The 18,221-nt window shown below is 34.0% G+C and overlaps 1 protein-coding gene across 2 annotated transcripts in view; it reads right to left on the bottom strand.

Moving 5' to 3' along the window:
• Positions 1-15,803, bottom strand: part of rab28 (RAB28, member RAS oncogene family) — a 31,566-nt gene extending 15,763 nt beyond the window's left edge. Inside the window, exons 1-4 of one of the 2 annotated variants that reach the window (XM_066720016.1) lie at positions 15,594-15,803; positions 10,669-10,765; positions 6,809-6,897; positions 5,661-5,790 (exon numbers count right to left, since the gene is read on the bottom strand). In XM_066720016.1, the coding sequence (XP_066576113.1) occupies positions 5,661-5,790; positions 6,809-6,897; positions 10,669-10,765; positions 15,594-15,668 (391 nt within the window). In that variant the 5' untranslated portion in view covers positions 15,669-15,803. The remainder of the gene's footprint in view (positions 1-5,660; positions 5,791-6,808; positions 6,898-10,668; positions 10,766-15,593) is intronic. The other variant, XM_066720018.1, reaches the window with a different exon arrangement.
• Positions 15,804-18,221: the final 2,418 nt, after the last annotated feature.

Raw genomic sequence — 18,221 nt, 5'->3', positions numbered from 1 at the left:
CAACACTAGTTCTTTTGTACATTGTATTACACTTTCTACTTCTGACCAGTACTGTGTGCACATGCGTTTTCATATTATCTGAATGTACTGTCCAACTTTGGGAGATGCTTTATTGGAGTATTTCTAAATCCAAATGGCATCAAGGTAATCCTCTGCTTCTGCACCTTTTGTGTATAATCATGATAGATTAGAAAAGGCATTCCTGCAAATCAATGTTCTGTAGTGATACAGGAATAAAAGTCTATTTGACCGTAATGATGCTTCCAGACAGCGTCAAGTCAGGTGGTTATGTGCAGTTAATGATCTGTGACATACCACACAAGAAGCCTTAAAAAGACTTATTATCCACAACATGTGCAACAATATTTGCTTTATGGATGGCTTAATGAATGAAGACATTCAATATTACTGTAAATGCAAAATCAAAGAAAATGTACTGTGAACATGTTTTTTCTTTTTTTTCTCGGAGCGTGGCTGTGAACATTTTCCATTAATACTTAACCTTTTGGTGAAGCACGTCAACCACAGAAAGTAGTCGAGTCAATGAAGCAAGGGCTTTGTGCACAGGGGGACATAAAAAGGTCTCCTACTTGTAATATAGATCTGATCATTGTCATCAATTTACAAATAATTTAATAAAAAAAAAAAAAAAATGTACACTGACCCTTCCATAACTTTAAATAATAGAACCCATCTAAACAACAGGTTGGTAGACATATAGTTTGTGTGTGTTGAGAGAGAGGGAGTCACCTTGTTACCTTGCATGATTAGATGCTATTCAGTTTTTTGGAGGTCTCATGTGTTAATCTTACGGGATTATTAATTTAGGTCTCATCTATTGTATATAGGTTCTAGGTTTCAAGGTCAGTACCTATCTTTCAATGCACACACACAAACTATAATCCGAAAAAACAGTCTAATCACTTTGTCTCTTTAAGAAGAAAGTAAAAAGAAATAAAGATTATGTGCATATTCAAGGTAAACAGCAAGCCACCTTCAACAGATAGTCCGTTAGGAATTTAATGGGGGTTTAATTTATCAGTAACAGTTCAGCAAGTCCTGCTATAATATGCCAGTGTGAGATAAGACAACAGAACATAAGAAGCAGTGGTTATCATCTCCTCCGGTCCTGCAGACACCGCTGACGTGCACATCTCCTGTTTATAGTAGTACTGCTCTTACTAGACTCGGCTTTTGTCCACCATATGTCTATTGTAGCCTAACTATCCCCGAAGGTGCAATTAAAAGCTTTTAGTTTGTTATAAGAAGACCTAAGTATGAAGGACAGAGCCAGAAAAAACATTTTTCAAATAAACCAAAAACAGAAGCGCATTCAGCCTTTACCCTGGATTATTAGCATCCCTCTATTAAGACATGTGTAGCCTACACTGGACTCACAGGATTTATGGTAGGTTTACAGGGCTCTTTAATATTATGCTCTACTTCTTATTTTCCAAGTAGGTAAACACTAAAAACAATGTTGGTGGCAAAGCGCATTATGAGAATTCAGCAATTTTAAAAATAGCATTTGGGTGTTAAGAAGAGATGTGCATGTAGAACTTCTGTAGTACGGGGTTCCACATATATACGTTATATTATATATTTATAGATAGGGCAAAAATATCGTCTTTAGAGGGAGATAATGAAGAGCCTCTAAAATATTCAGCTCCTATTCTACAGAGGGATCTTATTATATGCAGCACTGGTAAGAATGCAGAGAAAAGCAATAAGACAAACCACTCTGCTTAGGAGGGTGACTTATGAGGTTAGGTTAAGAGAAATGAACCCTTTTAGCATAGACCAAACAAGGGTTTAGGGATATTTGATTAATGCTTTCAGAATCCCAAAGGAGGGTTATTTCCAGCACAGTGCAGAAGCCAAGACTAGAGGACATCCTCAGAAAAAGACTGAAAACCAAGAACTGGCGGCTGGGTTCTTCGATGGCTAAAATAGCTGAAGTGGCATATGAAGCAATGTGGAGCTGGTATAATTGCTCAATATCATATTCTAGGGAGCCACTAACAGTTCCCAATTGGCATCAATGCAATCGAGTTAATTTGCTCTGGAAACACCAACTGACTGGGTTAATTGCGGGAGACCAAAATGTCTTTTTAGTTTTATTAAAGACCATTATGGGTATGTTAGTGTGTCATCTCAAATACTTTCTTAAAACTAAACACAGAGACCATGACCAGAGTGGGGCACAGAGACCAGTTTCCTTCATAAAACACTTAAAATCAACAACAATACTAAAATCTGAATTAGCCTAGTTAGTCCAGGTCAGTCTATCCTCATTACAAACAAGAGTCTACTTTTAATTTTAATAGCAGGCTTCTATTGCTTTCATTATGTTTTTATATTGTAATATGAAAATATGAGCCCAATATGGCAAACATACAGAAAGTTGTGTAAAGGACAGTGGGAGAAGTCTAATATGTAACCAAATAGTTACCAAATAATCACAAAATGCAATATATGACTAAAAAGCAACATATAAGGCCAAACAATGCATAGTTAGTTATTGTAAGTTTTAGCAAAATATCTCATACATTATAATTATTTACAAATAATTACAAATTATTTATGACTACTGTTGCCATTAGAAAAGCCTCTGGACTTTGCCTTAATATACTGTACTGTAATATATTGCATCGTGCTGTACTACACTATAATTTACTGCACTTTAATACACTATCGCATTATACTGAGTAATACTGCAGACTATTATAATGAGCTCTATTGTGCTATACTGCACTACACAATGTTGCAACTACAACTCAATTTTATTACTACAAACAAACCCAAGGCCCAGGGAATAAGTGTGTGGGTGTTTGTGTCGTTATTTATTTTCCATTTGTCATTCTACAGATACCTCGGTGTTATGAGTGTATCACAAAGAAAGCATCACCAAAACAGTTTGAACGAAGTCTCCCTTAAAATCATGGAGGAATACCAAAATAAATTAGATTAAGATTCAATTATATTCCTTAAAGCTCTTAAGACAATGACCTTGGTCACTTTGCGTTGTGTGTGTGTGTCTTTCAATAAAATATATTTTATTGGTTTCCTTTCTAAATTGTTACAAGTGCTTCTATGATTTTAGTGTCTGGGAAGCATGTGAGGGTAACAGTCCACAGTGCTTTCTTAACGAGTGCACTTAACAAAACGATTCAATAAGAAGAATGAAAGTGTTGTTTCACACGGCCAGATGTACAGACAACCGACAAGGTTACATAAACGCTGGATTGACGGCAGCATTTGGTTGAACCACCCTATTGGACTTCAACACAAGAAAACATGCATTATAATGAGATCTGAATTCATATTCAAACCTATTTCCCCATTGGGATGTTAAAGTAAAAAGACTGAACTGTAGTAGTATTTGTAGTGTATGCATACTTATTTTACACTGACTAATGAATTTATTTTTACAACAATAGTCTAGAAAAGGTTTAGAGAAAAGATATTTGACATTTGTATTTTACTTTAATTTTGAATCAGTCCTGGATTACAGGGCAGCTCCATTTCTTTCAAAGTGGCAGGTTAGTAATATTAGGTGTTCTTTTTAGTTTAATTGCACTATAATATGAACTTACAAGTTCTATTAAAAGGTATATAAAACCATGATAAATCAGGACATTATATATTTATTATTCAAAATCTAAAGTTACATCCTTCCAATTTCTATTATCACTTGGTATAGTTTTTTTTTCTTTTTTTTAAGTAACTTAACTTAATGGAATCTTAGAAAAGATTAAGTATATAAACAGTGCCTATAGAAAGTCTACATCCCCTGTAAAAATGTTCACCTTTTGTTGACTTAGTTTGTAATTAAAATGTAATAATTACTATTTTTCATTTATCAACACATCCTATTCCACAAATTCCAAGTGAAAAAAATAGTATAATATTTTTTAGAAAATATATTAAATCTAAAAACTGAAATAACTTAGCTGGATAAGTGTCCACCTAAATCCTAAATCCTAAATTAGCTGAGGTGTAACCAATCACTTTAAAAATCATACACCAAGTTAAGTGGCCTCCACCTGTGTTAAACTGTAGTGATTCACATGATTTCAGGATAAATTCAACAGTGCCTGTAGGTTCCCTCTGCTGAGTATTGCATTTCAAAGCAAAGACTCTACCATAAGCACTAAGGAGCTATACAGCAATATATTATATATATACAGCTCTTGAAAAAATTAACAGACCACTGTAATTTTGTCTTAAATCAGCATCTCTACATGTATGGCAGCCATTCCATTCCATTCATATTTTCATTTGGAATTTGGGAGAAATGTTGTCAGTAGTTCATTTTACCCAAACACATACCTATAAATAGTAAAACCAGAGAAACTGATAATTTTGCAGTGGTCTCTTAATTTTTTCCAGAGCTGTATATACACACATACATACACACATACACAAACACACACATATACATGAAATCCTTGGAATGTTATATATCTTTAGTTCTACTCTTTTGACTGGACGTTTAACATTAAAACGACAAGAGTGCTCCAATGCATTAAAGCGTTTGCGACTCCTCTGAAGGGAACCAAAATAGAAATGTCTGTGCATGCAATTCCCACATGATACGTCAACGAACTTCTTTTCATACTCTCTGAAAAATACGCCTATGTGAAGGTTCAAGGATTTATAAAGTGTCACATCATAATTGATTGCTCCTTGTAGGGCAATTTGTGTGGTATTTTTCAAACTGTAGGAGTAAAACACACAAATGTTTCTCGAGTTTCTATCCTTAGAGGAAAAGAGTATGTTCAGCAGCACTGAGTTTATAAATATACTTCTACGCAGAGCGCTGTTCAAAACGTACAAGAGTTCACTGTAAATTGTGAAGCTAATGCATCACCACCGGGGGCAGGGAACCCAAATTAATACGTACATTAAAACATGACCTTTCAACTTTATAAAGTAACGGAACAGAGTTTCCTGTGCAGAGATACCACTCCATTAATAATCAATCATGTCTAAAGAGAACATACAGTCAGAATTTTTAATTACATCTGATGCACTCTTTTCTATGGTTCCCCATCTGTCAAGAAGAATGTTTAAAAGTCAGTGTTATTAGTCTTTATTTCCAAATGGATCTGGTTAATATCGCTGGGTCTCCGGAACAGAAATCATTCATCCATCAAAAGCACACTGGTGCCTGATAATTCCTACCCCTCTGTAGGAGCAACAGATAACCAGTGCCCCAGAGACTCACTCCAGGATCATAAATCAAAGAGCATGGAGCTCCCATGCAAGCTGGGTTAATTTCTATTTACAATAAATCCCAGGAGAATGTTGGTGTGACACTGAAGGAGACTGTTTAAAAATCTGATTAGGAGAAAGGCAAAAAAAGAAAAAAACTGAGAACATTTAAAATAATTCAGCATCCAGAACTTGGCGGAAGTCTCACAAGTGAGCAAATCTATTCACCACTTACTAAATTCAAAGGAAAAGAGCCTAATAAACAATTGCATATTGGACTTCTGACTCAACACGGTTTGATCTAAAAAGCACAAGGAACACTGATTTTGTTGTGGGGTTTTTTTTCAGCATTGACTTATATTTATGTGGCTTAATGTAACTCAAAGTATAGAGCTATTCTATGTGGCAAATACATTATAGTTTTATATTAATAAAAAACTTACTTTTATTTCCCACCAGAGAAATTACTGGCTGACATTCTGCCTCTTCATTAACCTTCTTTACCACGGCATACCAGTCTTCTAGGTTCTCAAAGCTCTGGTAGTTCGTGATGTCATAAACGAGAAGCACACCCTAAAGTTAAATGGAAATATAACCCTTAATTCCTGTTCCTGTTAATTGCTGTAAAATTAAATTCAAGTGTAAACAAGACCTGTCCATTTCTCACATACCACACAACCACTGATGTATTGTGCTAGACTGAAAACAGATATCAAATTAGGTCTATCTGTGTAGAGCAACTACTGTAAAAAGAAAAACCGAATTATTTGCCCTTTAAATAAAAGTGTAGTTTATACCCATTAATGTTATATTTTTATCATTAGTAAAAATATAAATAGACCACACTCAAAACGCAATGTAGTTTTTGTATATAAAACTAATTTTCAAATGGGGTTGAGGCACGATTTTTAGCAGTTGTTCCTTTCCTTATGTCCTTACACTCTTGGGAGGATTTTGACTGTTATGTGAAGAGATATTTCAGGTAAACCCCTATTAACAAACAAATTGGAAAATAATATCAGGAGAATAACTGACAATGTTTTCATTTTACAATTACAGTACTGTTCATATAAATATAATTCATATAGAGAAGTGTCCAAACACACACAATATGATTACAGTAGGTGGCGCTTTGTGGAATGAAAAGACCGCTTCGGTGAGGCAGAAACAAATATCTAATCTTTGCATGCCATTAAGACTTCTTTCTGTCTCTCTCAATGCAATCCTGCAGAAGCCACAAAATTGATGTTTTTGATACAAAAGCTCAATTAAAGAGCCAGAAATATAAAGTTCAAACATTAGGAAACAATGTCTGTATCTGATACATTCTGAGTGGTTATGAAGCTGGACATCACTAGGTAGGTCACAAAGTTAAGTGTTTATTTAAAGATTAACAGCTACCATTCAGTTAAATTAAAATCAAACCTTTATGGATAAATAAATATAGTATTACAACACATTAACTGCAATGCAATACAATATTATACTAATAAAACAATAATAATAATAAAAGATTGAGTCGAAATAGTCTTTAAAACAAAACTGCACAAGTATGCTTTATTATTAAGCAACGTTATTATTTCAATGTTACCTGAGCGCCATAAATGTATTTGTCAAGCATCTTCCCTCCTATTGTTTGACCTCCTATGTCCCATACTTGCAGTGTGACATTTAAGTTCCCTGAGGAAAAACAAATATATATATATTACATAAATAACAAAAAAAATATATAGACAAATTCACCTCAAAATGTCAAATACCAAAACCTTAATGTTAATACATTTTGCAATCAGCAAATTAAAATACAGTACAGGAACAACAATTGTGCTTTTTGTTGATTTAATCCCTATTCATAAAGAAGAAGACGTGAGAATGCAAGAACATAACAATCCACACAAGACACACTATATTTAACACACTGTTATAAGCTGACAACAATTAAAGTAATTGGCTAGCTTATAGAAGATGACTAGTGCAGCTGTATTAAGGATAATTAAGATGAAAGGGTTGAATAAGTTCTCTGGTTCATTTATTGCACTTGATCGTGTGACAAGGATTGGAACCAAATCCCAGGTGTGTGCTTTTGTTTTCAGTTCTGTGTCAATTGCTGCGTGGTTGTTCTTTTAAAAACAAAATAAACAAATACGATTGGTAAAGCTAGTTAAAATGTTTGTTTTTCTTCAACACTATATGACTAATGATTTAGCCTGCAAATAAAAGTGATGATTGAGCATCTACACATTACATTAATTCATTTTAAATTGTTAGCTATTAAGGTGTTTTCAGTAGGATTCACTGGAACACAAATGAAACTGCTCTAAGTGCTTTTTTTATGTGTTCTTCACAAAAACACAAGTACCCTATAAGCCAAACACAGGAGAAAAGAAATGGATGCATTTCTTCAGCAGGCAAGTTAAAAAACAATGCAAGTAATTTAATGAAATAACCATTTATTTAAACCACTCTGCACCACAACTCTTTTCATTTGCTCACTGTTCAACAGTTAAAAAACTCGAGAGCAGAAGTCTTACAATCGTAGCCTAACTGCATGAGTTCACATTATATGTAACAGAACTTGATTCACAAATGGTAACTAAAGTAATATTATGCTAAGTATATATATTTTTTTTTAAATCTAGAGCTAAAGTTTAATTACAACATATTAAGAATTAAAATTCATATTTCTTACATGTGTGCGCCCTAAGATGTGCTTGTTTGGCCACAGTAATTCTGACACTGTAACAATGGAGTTAGTTGAGGTGTCGAGTGGATGACTGACATTTCTTTCACCATGCCTACTCCAGCTGTTGGCTTCACCAGTGTCAGATATCACAGACAGGCCCCCTTACCTAACAATCATTTTAAACACTGTGTAGAATGATCTATGCTATTGACATGCATACATTTGTAACACACATTAAATGTATTTATGTAGGGAAATAACGATTGTACACCTGTATTTTTTAACATATAAAATTGGATAAATTGGGCAACTGCATATTTATAATTTTGATATCCCGCCCACCAACTGAACTGAAATAATTTCAGATAAACAGCAACTACAATCATACTATACTGCTATGATAATGGATAAGTAGTAATAGGCCTATACGGTTCTGAATTGAAAGAGAGACGAGGAAGCCCTTTATCCTAATAAACACAAATATAGAATTTAATTTGGAACATATATGTTTTAAAGACATGGAATCTACTGGTTAGCCTGGATATGGTGTTTGCATTGTACATAATTCTGCCAAAGAGAGTTAAAGATAATATAATTATTTAATGCAAAATAAAAGAAACCGTTTAGGATTTCTGTCCCAATTTGTAGGAGAGCTACAAAACCATATTAAAATAAATATTTTCTTCCTTTGGAAAAAAAAGAGGACTACACAGTATGGAGTTTATATTGGTCAGATCTTTAACCTCCATTGGGACACAGCAGTGATCCTGTAAAGTATATTTGGCTCGTAGCACAGTTTTGCTGTAAGTGCTGTACAGCCAAGAAAGAACTAAAAACACAGATTTGGCCATCGTGTACTAGCAAGTAAAAAGAAAATCCTTTCACAGTGAACACTGTTTACTGGACACTAACCAAAGGGCTCCAAGAAGTATTTTACACTAGATCTTAAGAAAATGTCTGAGCAGACTGTCTGATTGACAGTGAACTCAACCAGCAGACCAACTTGACATTGACTTACATTTATAAAGGAAGGGGAATGTTCACAGTGAATACATCTAGACTATACAGCTTAGCTAAACTGGATGAAGGATCTGCAATGAATCTCTACATAGTGTTATTTTTCTTGGAAAACATATCTATAGTATTTATTTTATAAATCATTCTTCCTGATAAATGACTTATTACAGTCATATATAAGATTCTGTTATAGGATAGTAAGTGCAAATATGTTATCACCTTTGGTTTTTGCCAGGTTTGAACAAATAGGAAAAATAAAGTCTATATATATCCCTCATACAGAACTTAAGGCATAACAGGATTATTATAATTTAAATAACGTCAAGGGTTCAAATTCTTAATTAGCAACTCATCTATGTATGATCATTCATGTATTGTTGGAAAGACAATGTTTGCTATTATTCCTAAAACATATGGACACATTGGAGCCTTGTGTGTAAAAATTCCAACATCTTTCCCCCCAAGTACTTCAAAGCTGTGCACTGGGATGTCAGTCTAGGCTTTAATGCCAGTGTTCTTTCCATGCATTTCAGTTGAGACTCAGCCAGGCAAAAAAATTATAATGTTGCTGTCCAACTTAAAGAACTAAGGGTCATTTTACAGCTGATTTTGTGCCTTTAACTTAAAACAATTGTGTAGACTGAATACCGCGAACACAGATTCAAAGAAGATAGGAAGCAACCTTACATTGTTATTTTATGCCAGCAGTAATTCTATAACCAATCACATTTCTGGGAAGGGTTTACATTTCAAGCTATTCACAGCTTTACATTTTAAGGTGACTAATTATTTTGGATGTAAAAATAGGAAAACATAATGTCAAAGTAATTATATTGGAAAAAATAAGGAAATAGATTTTGAAATTGTCAAAAATCTATCTAATATATGGTAATAGGAAAAAGCTGAAAACTGAATGTCTCATTACGAAAATAAACACTATGACAGAGTTAATTTTGATTCAGTTCAGAGTTATTGGCTTAGAGTATAACCATAAGGAAAACATTTTGGAAGGTTTCCTAAATATTGTGCTGAAACACCACATGCCCCAATGAAAATGCAGAATGGACTCCATGTTATTATTGAGGGCAACCAAGTCACTTTTTCCCCATTCTTCCGACAGCCCAGACTCCAGCTCATGAACAATTGGTGGTAGTGGGCTATAAATGGTCTCAGCATTTTCCATCACAGGCCACTTAAATGGGTCTAAGTTCGCATTACTGTAGTGGGCAGGGACGACTAGGCAGTTATTTGTTCTTTGAAGGGGTCAAACGCACTACAGAAGCACAGTCATCACTGCTGTCACAATAAAAATAAGTCTGATACAATGTTTCAGTATTCCTGCAAAGATACTTAGATTAATAGTTCCTTCCACAGTGTGGTTACATCTGGCTAAAATTGTATCAATTTTTTAGTTCAAGGAAGAACCAATACTGTTTGAAATACATTAAGAACAACTGTCTTTTGTTGTTTTTGTTATATTATTGTTAATAGATAATTATATTTGTATTAGTAGGTATGCATACAAGCGCTCATTATGACATGATAAATCGTGATTCCAGCAACAACAAACAGTTGCAGAAAATTCATGGACAGAGCTCTGTATATCACAAAAACATACTTCAGCAAAGGGGGATAATTCTCTACAAAAAACTCTCTGTCCATGTGTGACAACATGTGAAAGGTGTTCATTATCTAGGTACTGAAGACTCAATAACCTTCAACTCTTGATGCAAATTTAGAAGACTTCTCACCTGGCAGAGTTATTCTTTTCAGAAAGAAATCCAGTCCTATTGTTTGTTTGTACTGTTTCCCAAAAGCCTCTTGTGAAAATCGCGTAGCCAGAGATGTCTGAAATAAAGCAAAAGTTGTAAAAACATTTTAATAAGAAACAAAATCTGTTCATATGAAGCAGTGTTGGGGGGGGAAATAAAAATGTTATCTCCTCCAGTCTTGAATAATAACATTAGTATTATGGAGTAGTTTTTCTCCATACACCTACAGTATAACTATATGAAGAAAGCTGCTGGTGGTCACAAATAGTAAATCTGTCATATGATGAAATATTAGTAAGGGCAACGTTAAACTTGTTGAAGTAATATACTAATACACAGGTACCTTTTAAAATGTTTACACTAAAAAGCTGTTGAACCAGTAAAAATATTGAATGCAGGTTTTTTCCATATTCTATAATCCAGACTGCTAGAAAGCGTAATGTAAAATATGATTAACAATCAGTTGAAGTCAGTGGTCAATGCCATCTACTGCAAATCTCTAATTTGAAAGTCTTTGGTACATGTTTAATTATTTGGAGTTTGTAGATTTATGTTCACCGTGTTTGTTCTTATGATTTCATGTCTTTTCATTTCAACAGAAATTAAAGTCTTAAATAATGCATTGAACTTCACAAAAAGTGTTTTATTTATTCAATTATAGAAATAGCCTACTTACACGTACCCTATCCGACTACATGACATCAAATAAAATACAAATAAAAAAATCTATAATAAAGTAATTTGAAATAAAATAGTCTACATTATCTTGCATTTAACTATTGTACATGTAGTTGTGGGGTAGATATGACAAGTGGCCCTGGCAGAATGAAAAAGGGGCAACAGAAAGAAAATATAATGGAGGTAAAGAATAATCTTTCATAAAATTATACCAACTGTACCTTTCAAAGTGAATCCTCTTAACACATTATAGAACAGAGATTTGAATTAGCCTTCATCATCTCAAGTATTAGCAAACAGAAATATAATATAATAATACATAGTCTAGTCTGTGAGTGATCAAATTAAGAAAACAGGTGTCCGGACACTGTAGCCTTAATAATTGCAAACAAATTACCAGTCGTAAAGCATTGACAGGTTCTTTTACTATGATAGATTCTTACAACCTTGGGAATTCACTGTAAAGCCTTGATATGCCAAGTTTCATTCAATTTGATGAATGAGAAGAAAACTCATGTAAAAATAGAGAGAGAGCAACAGGTCATAGTTCTGTGTTTAGAACACTATTTTTAAACAAATATGGCAGTTTGTGTTACATTTTCATTTTCAGTACAAGACACTAACGTAGTCACTGCAGACTGATAATTTATGTTTTTATTTAACTGACAAGTTCAGCAAAAACTGTGTCACATGCATTTAGTCACAAAACTATACCACAGACTTTATTACACATATGGACATACTTTCCTAAACAGTGGACAACACCCCCATTAGCTGTTTGATGCCAATCTGGTTAAAGTACACAAGATATACACAAACTGTACATGAAAAGTGCCTTGGTAAATAGAACAAAGCAAAGTTAATGAAATCTCAGTGATAAAGCAGCCATGACAGAACAATGTCTTTGTACTTGCTTGCTTTAGCTAAGATTGTCATTACAGTATGTTGGCTTTTGTTGCTGCTCAATTTGAAATAATCTGGGCAGAAACAATGGTGTAATCCATTGCCTTTCTCACAGAAGTAAAAGGGTAGCAAACAAATAGGGTTCCTTTTGGATTTTGTAGATGTTACAGTATATTTTTGGCCATTCAAGAAAGAGTCAAATATTCTTTCAAAGACAAAGATATGTATGAATGGTTGCACCATTTGGATATTTGTACAGCAGGCTGGGAAATTTTAACTAACCACTCATATGCAAACCAATATTGTTGTCCCTTACACAAATGTTAATTGCATGTATGTTTAAAACAATTTTATGACTTGGGCTTTGTTACATATTTCTTAAAGAAACACTGATATCAACATATGCTTTTACAAAACACATCCAGTCTGCATAAAAACTGTATTAAAGCCAGATGGGGATACTTTTTTAAGGTTCCACTTCAGGTAGTGGAAAGACTTTTAAATATTTCCTACTGTCTACAAATTGACAGCAACAGGGGGAAATTAGAGGCAACGGAGTCCAAGAAAAACTCATCCAATAGCAATTGGTAAGTAAATTTGTAATAAAAAATAAAAAAAATGCAGACAAAATGTCAGTCAAAGTACACATCCAAACAGAAGAAGTATTTTTTTATTTTTTTTTGAAGCAGGTAAATCACTCAGACAGTTGAGAGCTGGCACCTGGCAGTTCTCCAAGGTGTTACAATTGTCATTAACTTACTGATGCTCCTGCCAAAAACTGATTTATCTGGTAAAAACAGCTTCTCTGTTCGTTCTGTAAGAAAATCCAACTGCTAATTTGCTTTTTTAATTTAAAGAATATTCATACTAAAGCCATTCATATTAAATTTTAAACCTAAATAACTTTAAATGATCTTTTCTGTAACAAATACAAAATAAAAGTTAAAACATTGAGAGAAACTAAAGAAACCAAAAGAACCTTAAACTCACTATACTACATTTATAGTCATTTTGGCTAACTGCTTAAAAAGATACATTAAAATGGTAATGTTAGTTTCTAATGTAAATTTAGCCTAACTTTTATGTTTTATATCCCATTATGTGTTCATTGTGGTTCTCTAATTTTGTTGTTTATTTGTTATTTGGCTAGCTCAATGTTGCATATGAAAATCAAACTTGGAGAAGCCAACTAGCAGAACTGCGCAAGGAAGTCATTCAGAATAACATTCTTCATTCACTACAAAATTGATTTAGCCTACTTCCTCCACAATACTTGCCATTTAACTTTTTCAGAAACATTAACACCTGAAATATTATACAGGACACATGTAACGTAAAATGAAAAATAAGAAATATTTTTGAGAGAGATGCCATTCATGCATGGCACATTTGTGATAATATTCTTCACTTTTTCATTAGTATGTATAACAAATACTAAGAATACATATGATTTTCCTTGCTAAATCATCTTTCCTTCATCAGGGGTCTAAATACATTTGGAGGCTACTGTATTTGGGCTTCTGTTCCACTTTCAATCTATAGTACACCACAGAACAAATTAATGGTTTCATTAAACACTTAAAAATAATAATAAAGGAGTAGAACAATTATTATCCTTAAATTGTGTGCATTCTGTGCTATTTTTTTTCACTAGCATATCTTGTAGGACAAAATTATCTGAAACTATCACCCTTGGATAGTTAGATATTAATGCACATATTTGATGTCTTAAAATACAATCTGAAATCAATGATCAACACAGACTGCAGAAGATACAGCTTAAAGAAGCAAATTAGCCTTCAGGTAAAGTTGCATAAATGCATACCAGATCCCAGGGACACTCCGTCCAATCACCCAAAACAAAATGCGCAGCAGTGTTGTTTTTTAGATACTAACTTTCAAATTGATATTTTATCATCATCATCATCAAAACTCAGTATAAAATATGGTGCATATGCTCCACCATGGAGTATTTAATGAAATATAGGGATGGGGAAAAAAATCATAGCAAAAGCCATTCAAATTTTAACAAAATTTCAATTTCAATTCAATTAACATTAAAGTACACAATTCCACACAGTGCAATTTAGCATGTAGCATTTGGCATTTGCACTTTTTCCCTCTGGTCTTTCCCTCTCAAATATTTTCTCCACTGGTTGAACCAAGAGATTTGAAGACTCCTCTCACCAGGACGTAGACCCTCATGTCACTAAATCACACACTGCCTTTACTGTCTCAGCTTGTGGAATTGCACCAAACTCTTTATCCAAAAGACATAATGGTATTATCAGGGGGTATTAATTTTGCACCCCTGGGGGGTCACAGTAGATCATGTGCAAGATAACTTACTTATCTTTAAACAGCTTACAGAACTGGCACAAGTGTGAAGATGGAGACACAGATGACACAACCCAGGCATCACAAAGACAAAGCAGACAGGGCATTAGCCTAACTATTCTGTCACCTAGTCAGTCACTAGACACTAATGTCATTCTGTCTGTGAGGGCTTTCATTATTTGATCCCTGCATTATTACCCATATAAAACATGTTTGTGGGACTCCCTTGTATGGTGTAGCAGGCCTAGTGATTTCTTAGTGATTTCTATGATGCAAAAATGCAACTGGACAAAGTATTACCATTATTATTATTATTTTGATGGGACTAACTAGCAATTCAACAGTGATTACTTTCACATTCAGTTTGTATTTACTTAAGTCAAGTCTCTTTAACTCGAAGAGAATGGTGATTTACTCAGGTTTGTGTAAATTATGTTTTTTCCATACATTGATTTATGGGAATATTTACATAAGTTAAATATGTAATAAGTTATATTTCCCCCAGTCTGACCAACACTCATAGGAATATATTTTTATGACAAAATATATAATTTCCAGGTTCACTCTATGTAACAGCAGCACTAATCACTGGTAATTGCCAGTAGCTGTAGCAGCAGAAGTGAAGGTTTTACACTAGGACACATCTGTTCGTATTGCTTGCCAGTCAATACTGTATTTGAATGTAATAACGATAACATGTTTGGCCACCTATGTGAGGTTACTCAGTCAAATCACGGTTGAACATGACGGCATTAGATCACATTATGTGTACAACGACATATATATATATATATATATATATATATATATATATATATATATATATATATATATATAATGTTGCTTCATACATGCATCTGCTTCCTCTGACGTCTGGGAGAACAAGGGCCAAACTGAAACCATGGCTGTACAAAATACTGTCGACTTAAATCTTAAACATGTTGATGCTGCATCAAGATCCTCACTGTGCAAATCTAACAGCTCACCTTTCCCGAGGCTCCGTCTCCTATTATTACAATTTTCAGCTGTCGGTCTTGACTATCTTCCTCCGAATCCGACATGATGTTGGTAAAAACAATATTTACAATTACCAAAATTGTAACGTGATGTCGACAGCAAGAAATAATTGCATTAGATAGAGATTAAAAGGTCTAGCGCTAAGCAACCAGACGCCATATTCACCCAGTGGCTGGAGCCCGGGATCTACCATTCCGGTAATGCAGGGAGACCGCCACAAATCAAAAGAAAATACATTTAAGACGTGTCTATGAATTATTGATATTATTGTTATATTTTTCAAATACATTTATATTGATATAGTTTTCGTTAGAGTGATGTTTTCGTTTATTTATGTTTAATAAGGCGACGTTAAGAAGGCATTTATAAAAATGGATTAGTCCACCCATGACGCGTCTTTCAGTCGCTAAGGGAACGGGGTCAGAGTTCACAGAGAGCAGTGTGTCCGGCTGCTGTGTTGCGCTGAGCAAACTGCAGCAAAACGCGTTACTTTCTGCAATATAGCCTTTCTGGATGTAAACCCGCTACGAATATTATTAAATTATCCGTTCTACATATTGCATTTGTAACAAGTCCAAGGGAAACGTACGTATTGGTTGAAATACCAATAATGTAGAGATTTGGCTTATAATTTGCTATTTTTGCTTTTTTTGGGAATTAGTATTGTTGTTGCTGTTAAAAGTTAAGCAGCTTGAAAAATAAAATATACGATGCAATCAGTTTTCTGCGTCTTGTAACGTCACCGATGAGTAATGTACAATGAATGCACTTTTAAACTGGGTAATTCGCTTTCAAGTTTAGAGCTACGCACTTTTTTTTAAAAGCATCAAACAACCAGCCTTAGAAAAATGCCTTGTTCGCCAGAGAAACCACCAGTCACTATGTATAAAAAATGTGTAGCTACAACAGTCATGAGTCATTAATATAGCTATTAAATCTAAAGCTGGACTAATACAGATTGTGCGCATGCTCCCTAAATGCCATATTTAATGTAACCACGTGTCACTTCACTTTCTCCACTTAATTATAAAACGATAGTCTTTCGTGTTTACGATTACACAATTAACTGAAAATTGACAATTAGTAAAGCAGAGGAAACTGTTTTAAAATCGTAATTGAGAGTGAAGAGAAGTACGGCTTAGAGCAACAACAACAACAACAGAATCCCCAGTGATTCCAGAACAACCTCTGGAAACTGCATCTGGAATTGAGAGGTCCGGGTGGATGTGTCAGTCAGGAGGAATTGACTTGTCAAGGTGCGAAGTGGAGGACTGAGTTGTATGGGAGAGGGAAAGGAGTGATATAACTTAAAAGCTAAAATCTAGCATGAAAACATTTGCTACTTTTCGTTTAATGTATGCACTTTTATGTTACATATTATTGGTTATTTTTAAATAAACCACATATCCAGAAGATCCCACTTTTTTTTTTTATTATTTGGCAATTGAAATAATTTACGTTATAGTCTGATACGTGTGTGCGTATATATATATATATATATATATATGAATCTTATACTACACAATAAAGTAGGTTATGTATAGTATATATTATAAAGATATATTTTAAAAAACAAAAACTTTATTTTATAGTTTTTTCCCCCATTATAATAGCAGGCTGTACAGCCAAAAAAGACCAAATGTGATGACAGTGTAGCCCATATATCACCCAAGGTAAACTGTTTTCCCTAGAGATCTTGCAGCTGTAATATAGAAAAGCTGTGGTATCAGTATAGCAAGGTATGCAGTTTTAACCTGGCACGGGCAAGCTGTTTTAGCAAGTGAGCTACCACTTGAGAAACTAAATATACCCAACACGGAGTAAGAAAGGTGTTTCAGAGAGCATGTGAACTTAAAAACAAAAATGACATACTATATATATTATATATATATAAGGTAATTTTAATTCTCAGTTTCCAGAAATTCCTAGCAGAGAGGTTAAACCCATAGAATATGACTAGCAGTGGAAAACAGGAGGTGCTATTATGGGTTTTGGCTGGTATTCAATGAGTGGAATTAGGGAACCCGTTAAAGGGGTGCTTTATATGCTGTTAATGGTTACTGTGTCCCATTTCATGCTGCATTTTACCAAGTAAGTAAGTATACTGTCAACATGAAAATCTGCAGCACATATTGTTAAGATGTAAAAAATCATGTCAGCTTCTTTGAAACAGCTGTGATGGACTGGCATCATGATCAGGGTGTGCCCTGGCTTGTGCCCTATGCCTGCCAGGTTAGGATCAGGCTCAACTTGACCCTGTACTGGATGAAGCGCTTATTGAAATTAATCAATGGATGGCTTTTTGGAACAGAATGAGTTGAAGACAAATATAACATTATGATTATTTTATCATAAAATAAATCAGAAAGAAATGACAGAATAAGAGATGAATTTGCAGGCAACACATTTTGGAGGTAAAGTGGCAAAAAACAACTACACCATGAATTCTCTAAAATGCTACAGTAACAACAGAACATTGATGTTCCACATAACATCCACATTCCCAATCTGTATCCAATCTATTTCTTCTGAATTCTTTAAACAATTTTCAGAATCACATTGAAAATTTTCTTTTTACCTTTCTGTTATTTCTGCTG

This window comes from Amia ocellicauda, chromosome 13 (genome assembly GCF_036373705.1).
Source record: "Amia ocellicauda isolate fAmiCal2 chromosome 13, fAmiCal2.hap1, whole genome shotgun sequence".
Lineage (NCBI taxonomy): Eukaryota > Metazoa > Chordata > Actinopteri > Amiiformes > Amiidae > Amia > Amia ocellicauda.
This window is presented reverse-complemented; position numbering and strand designations above follow the sequence as displayed.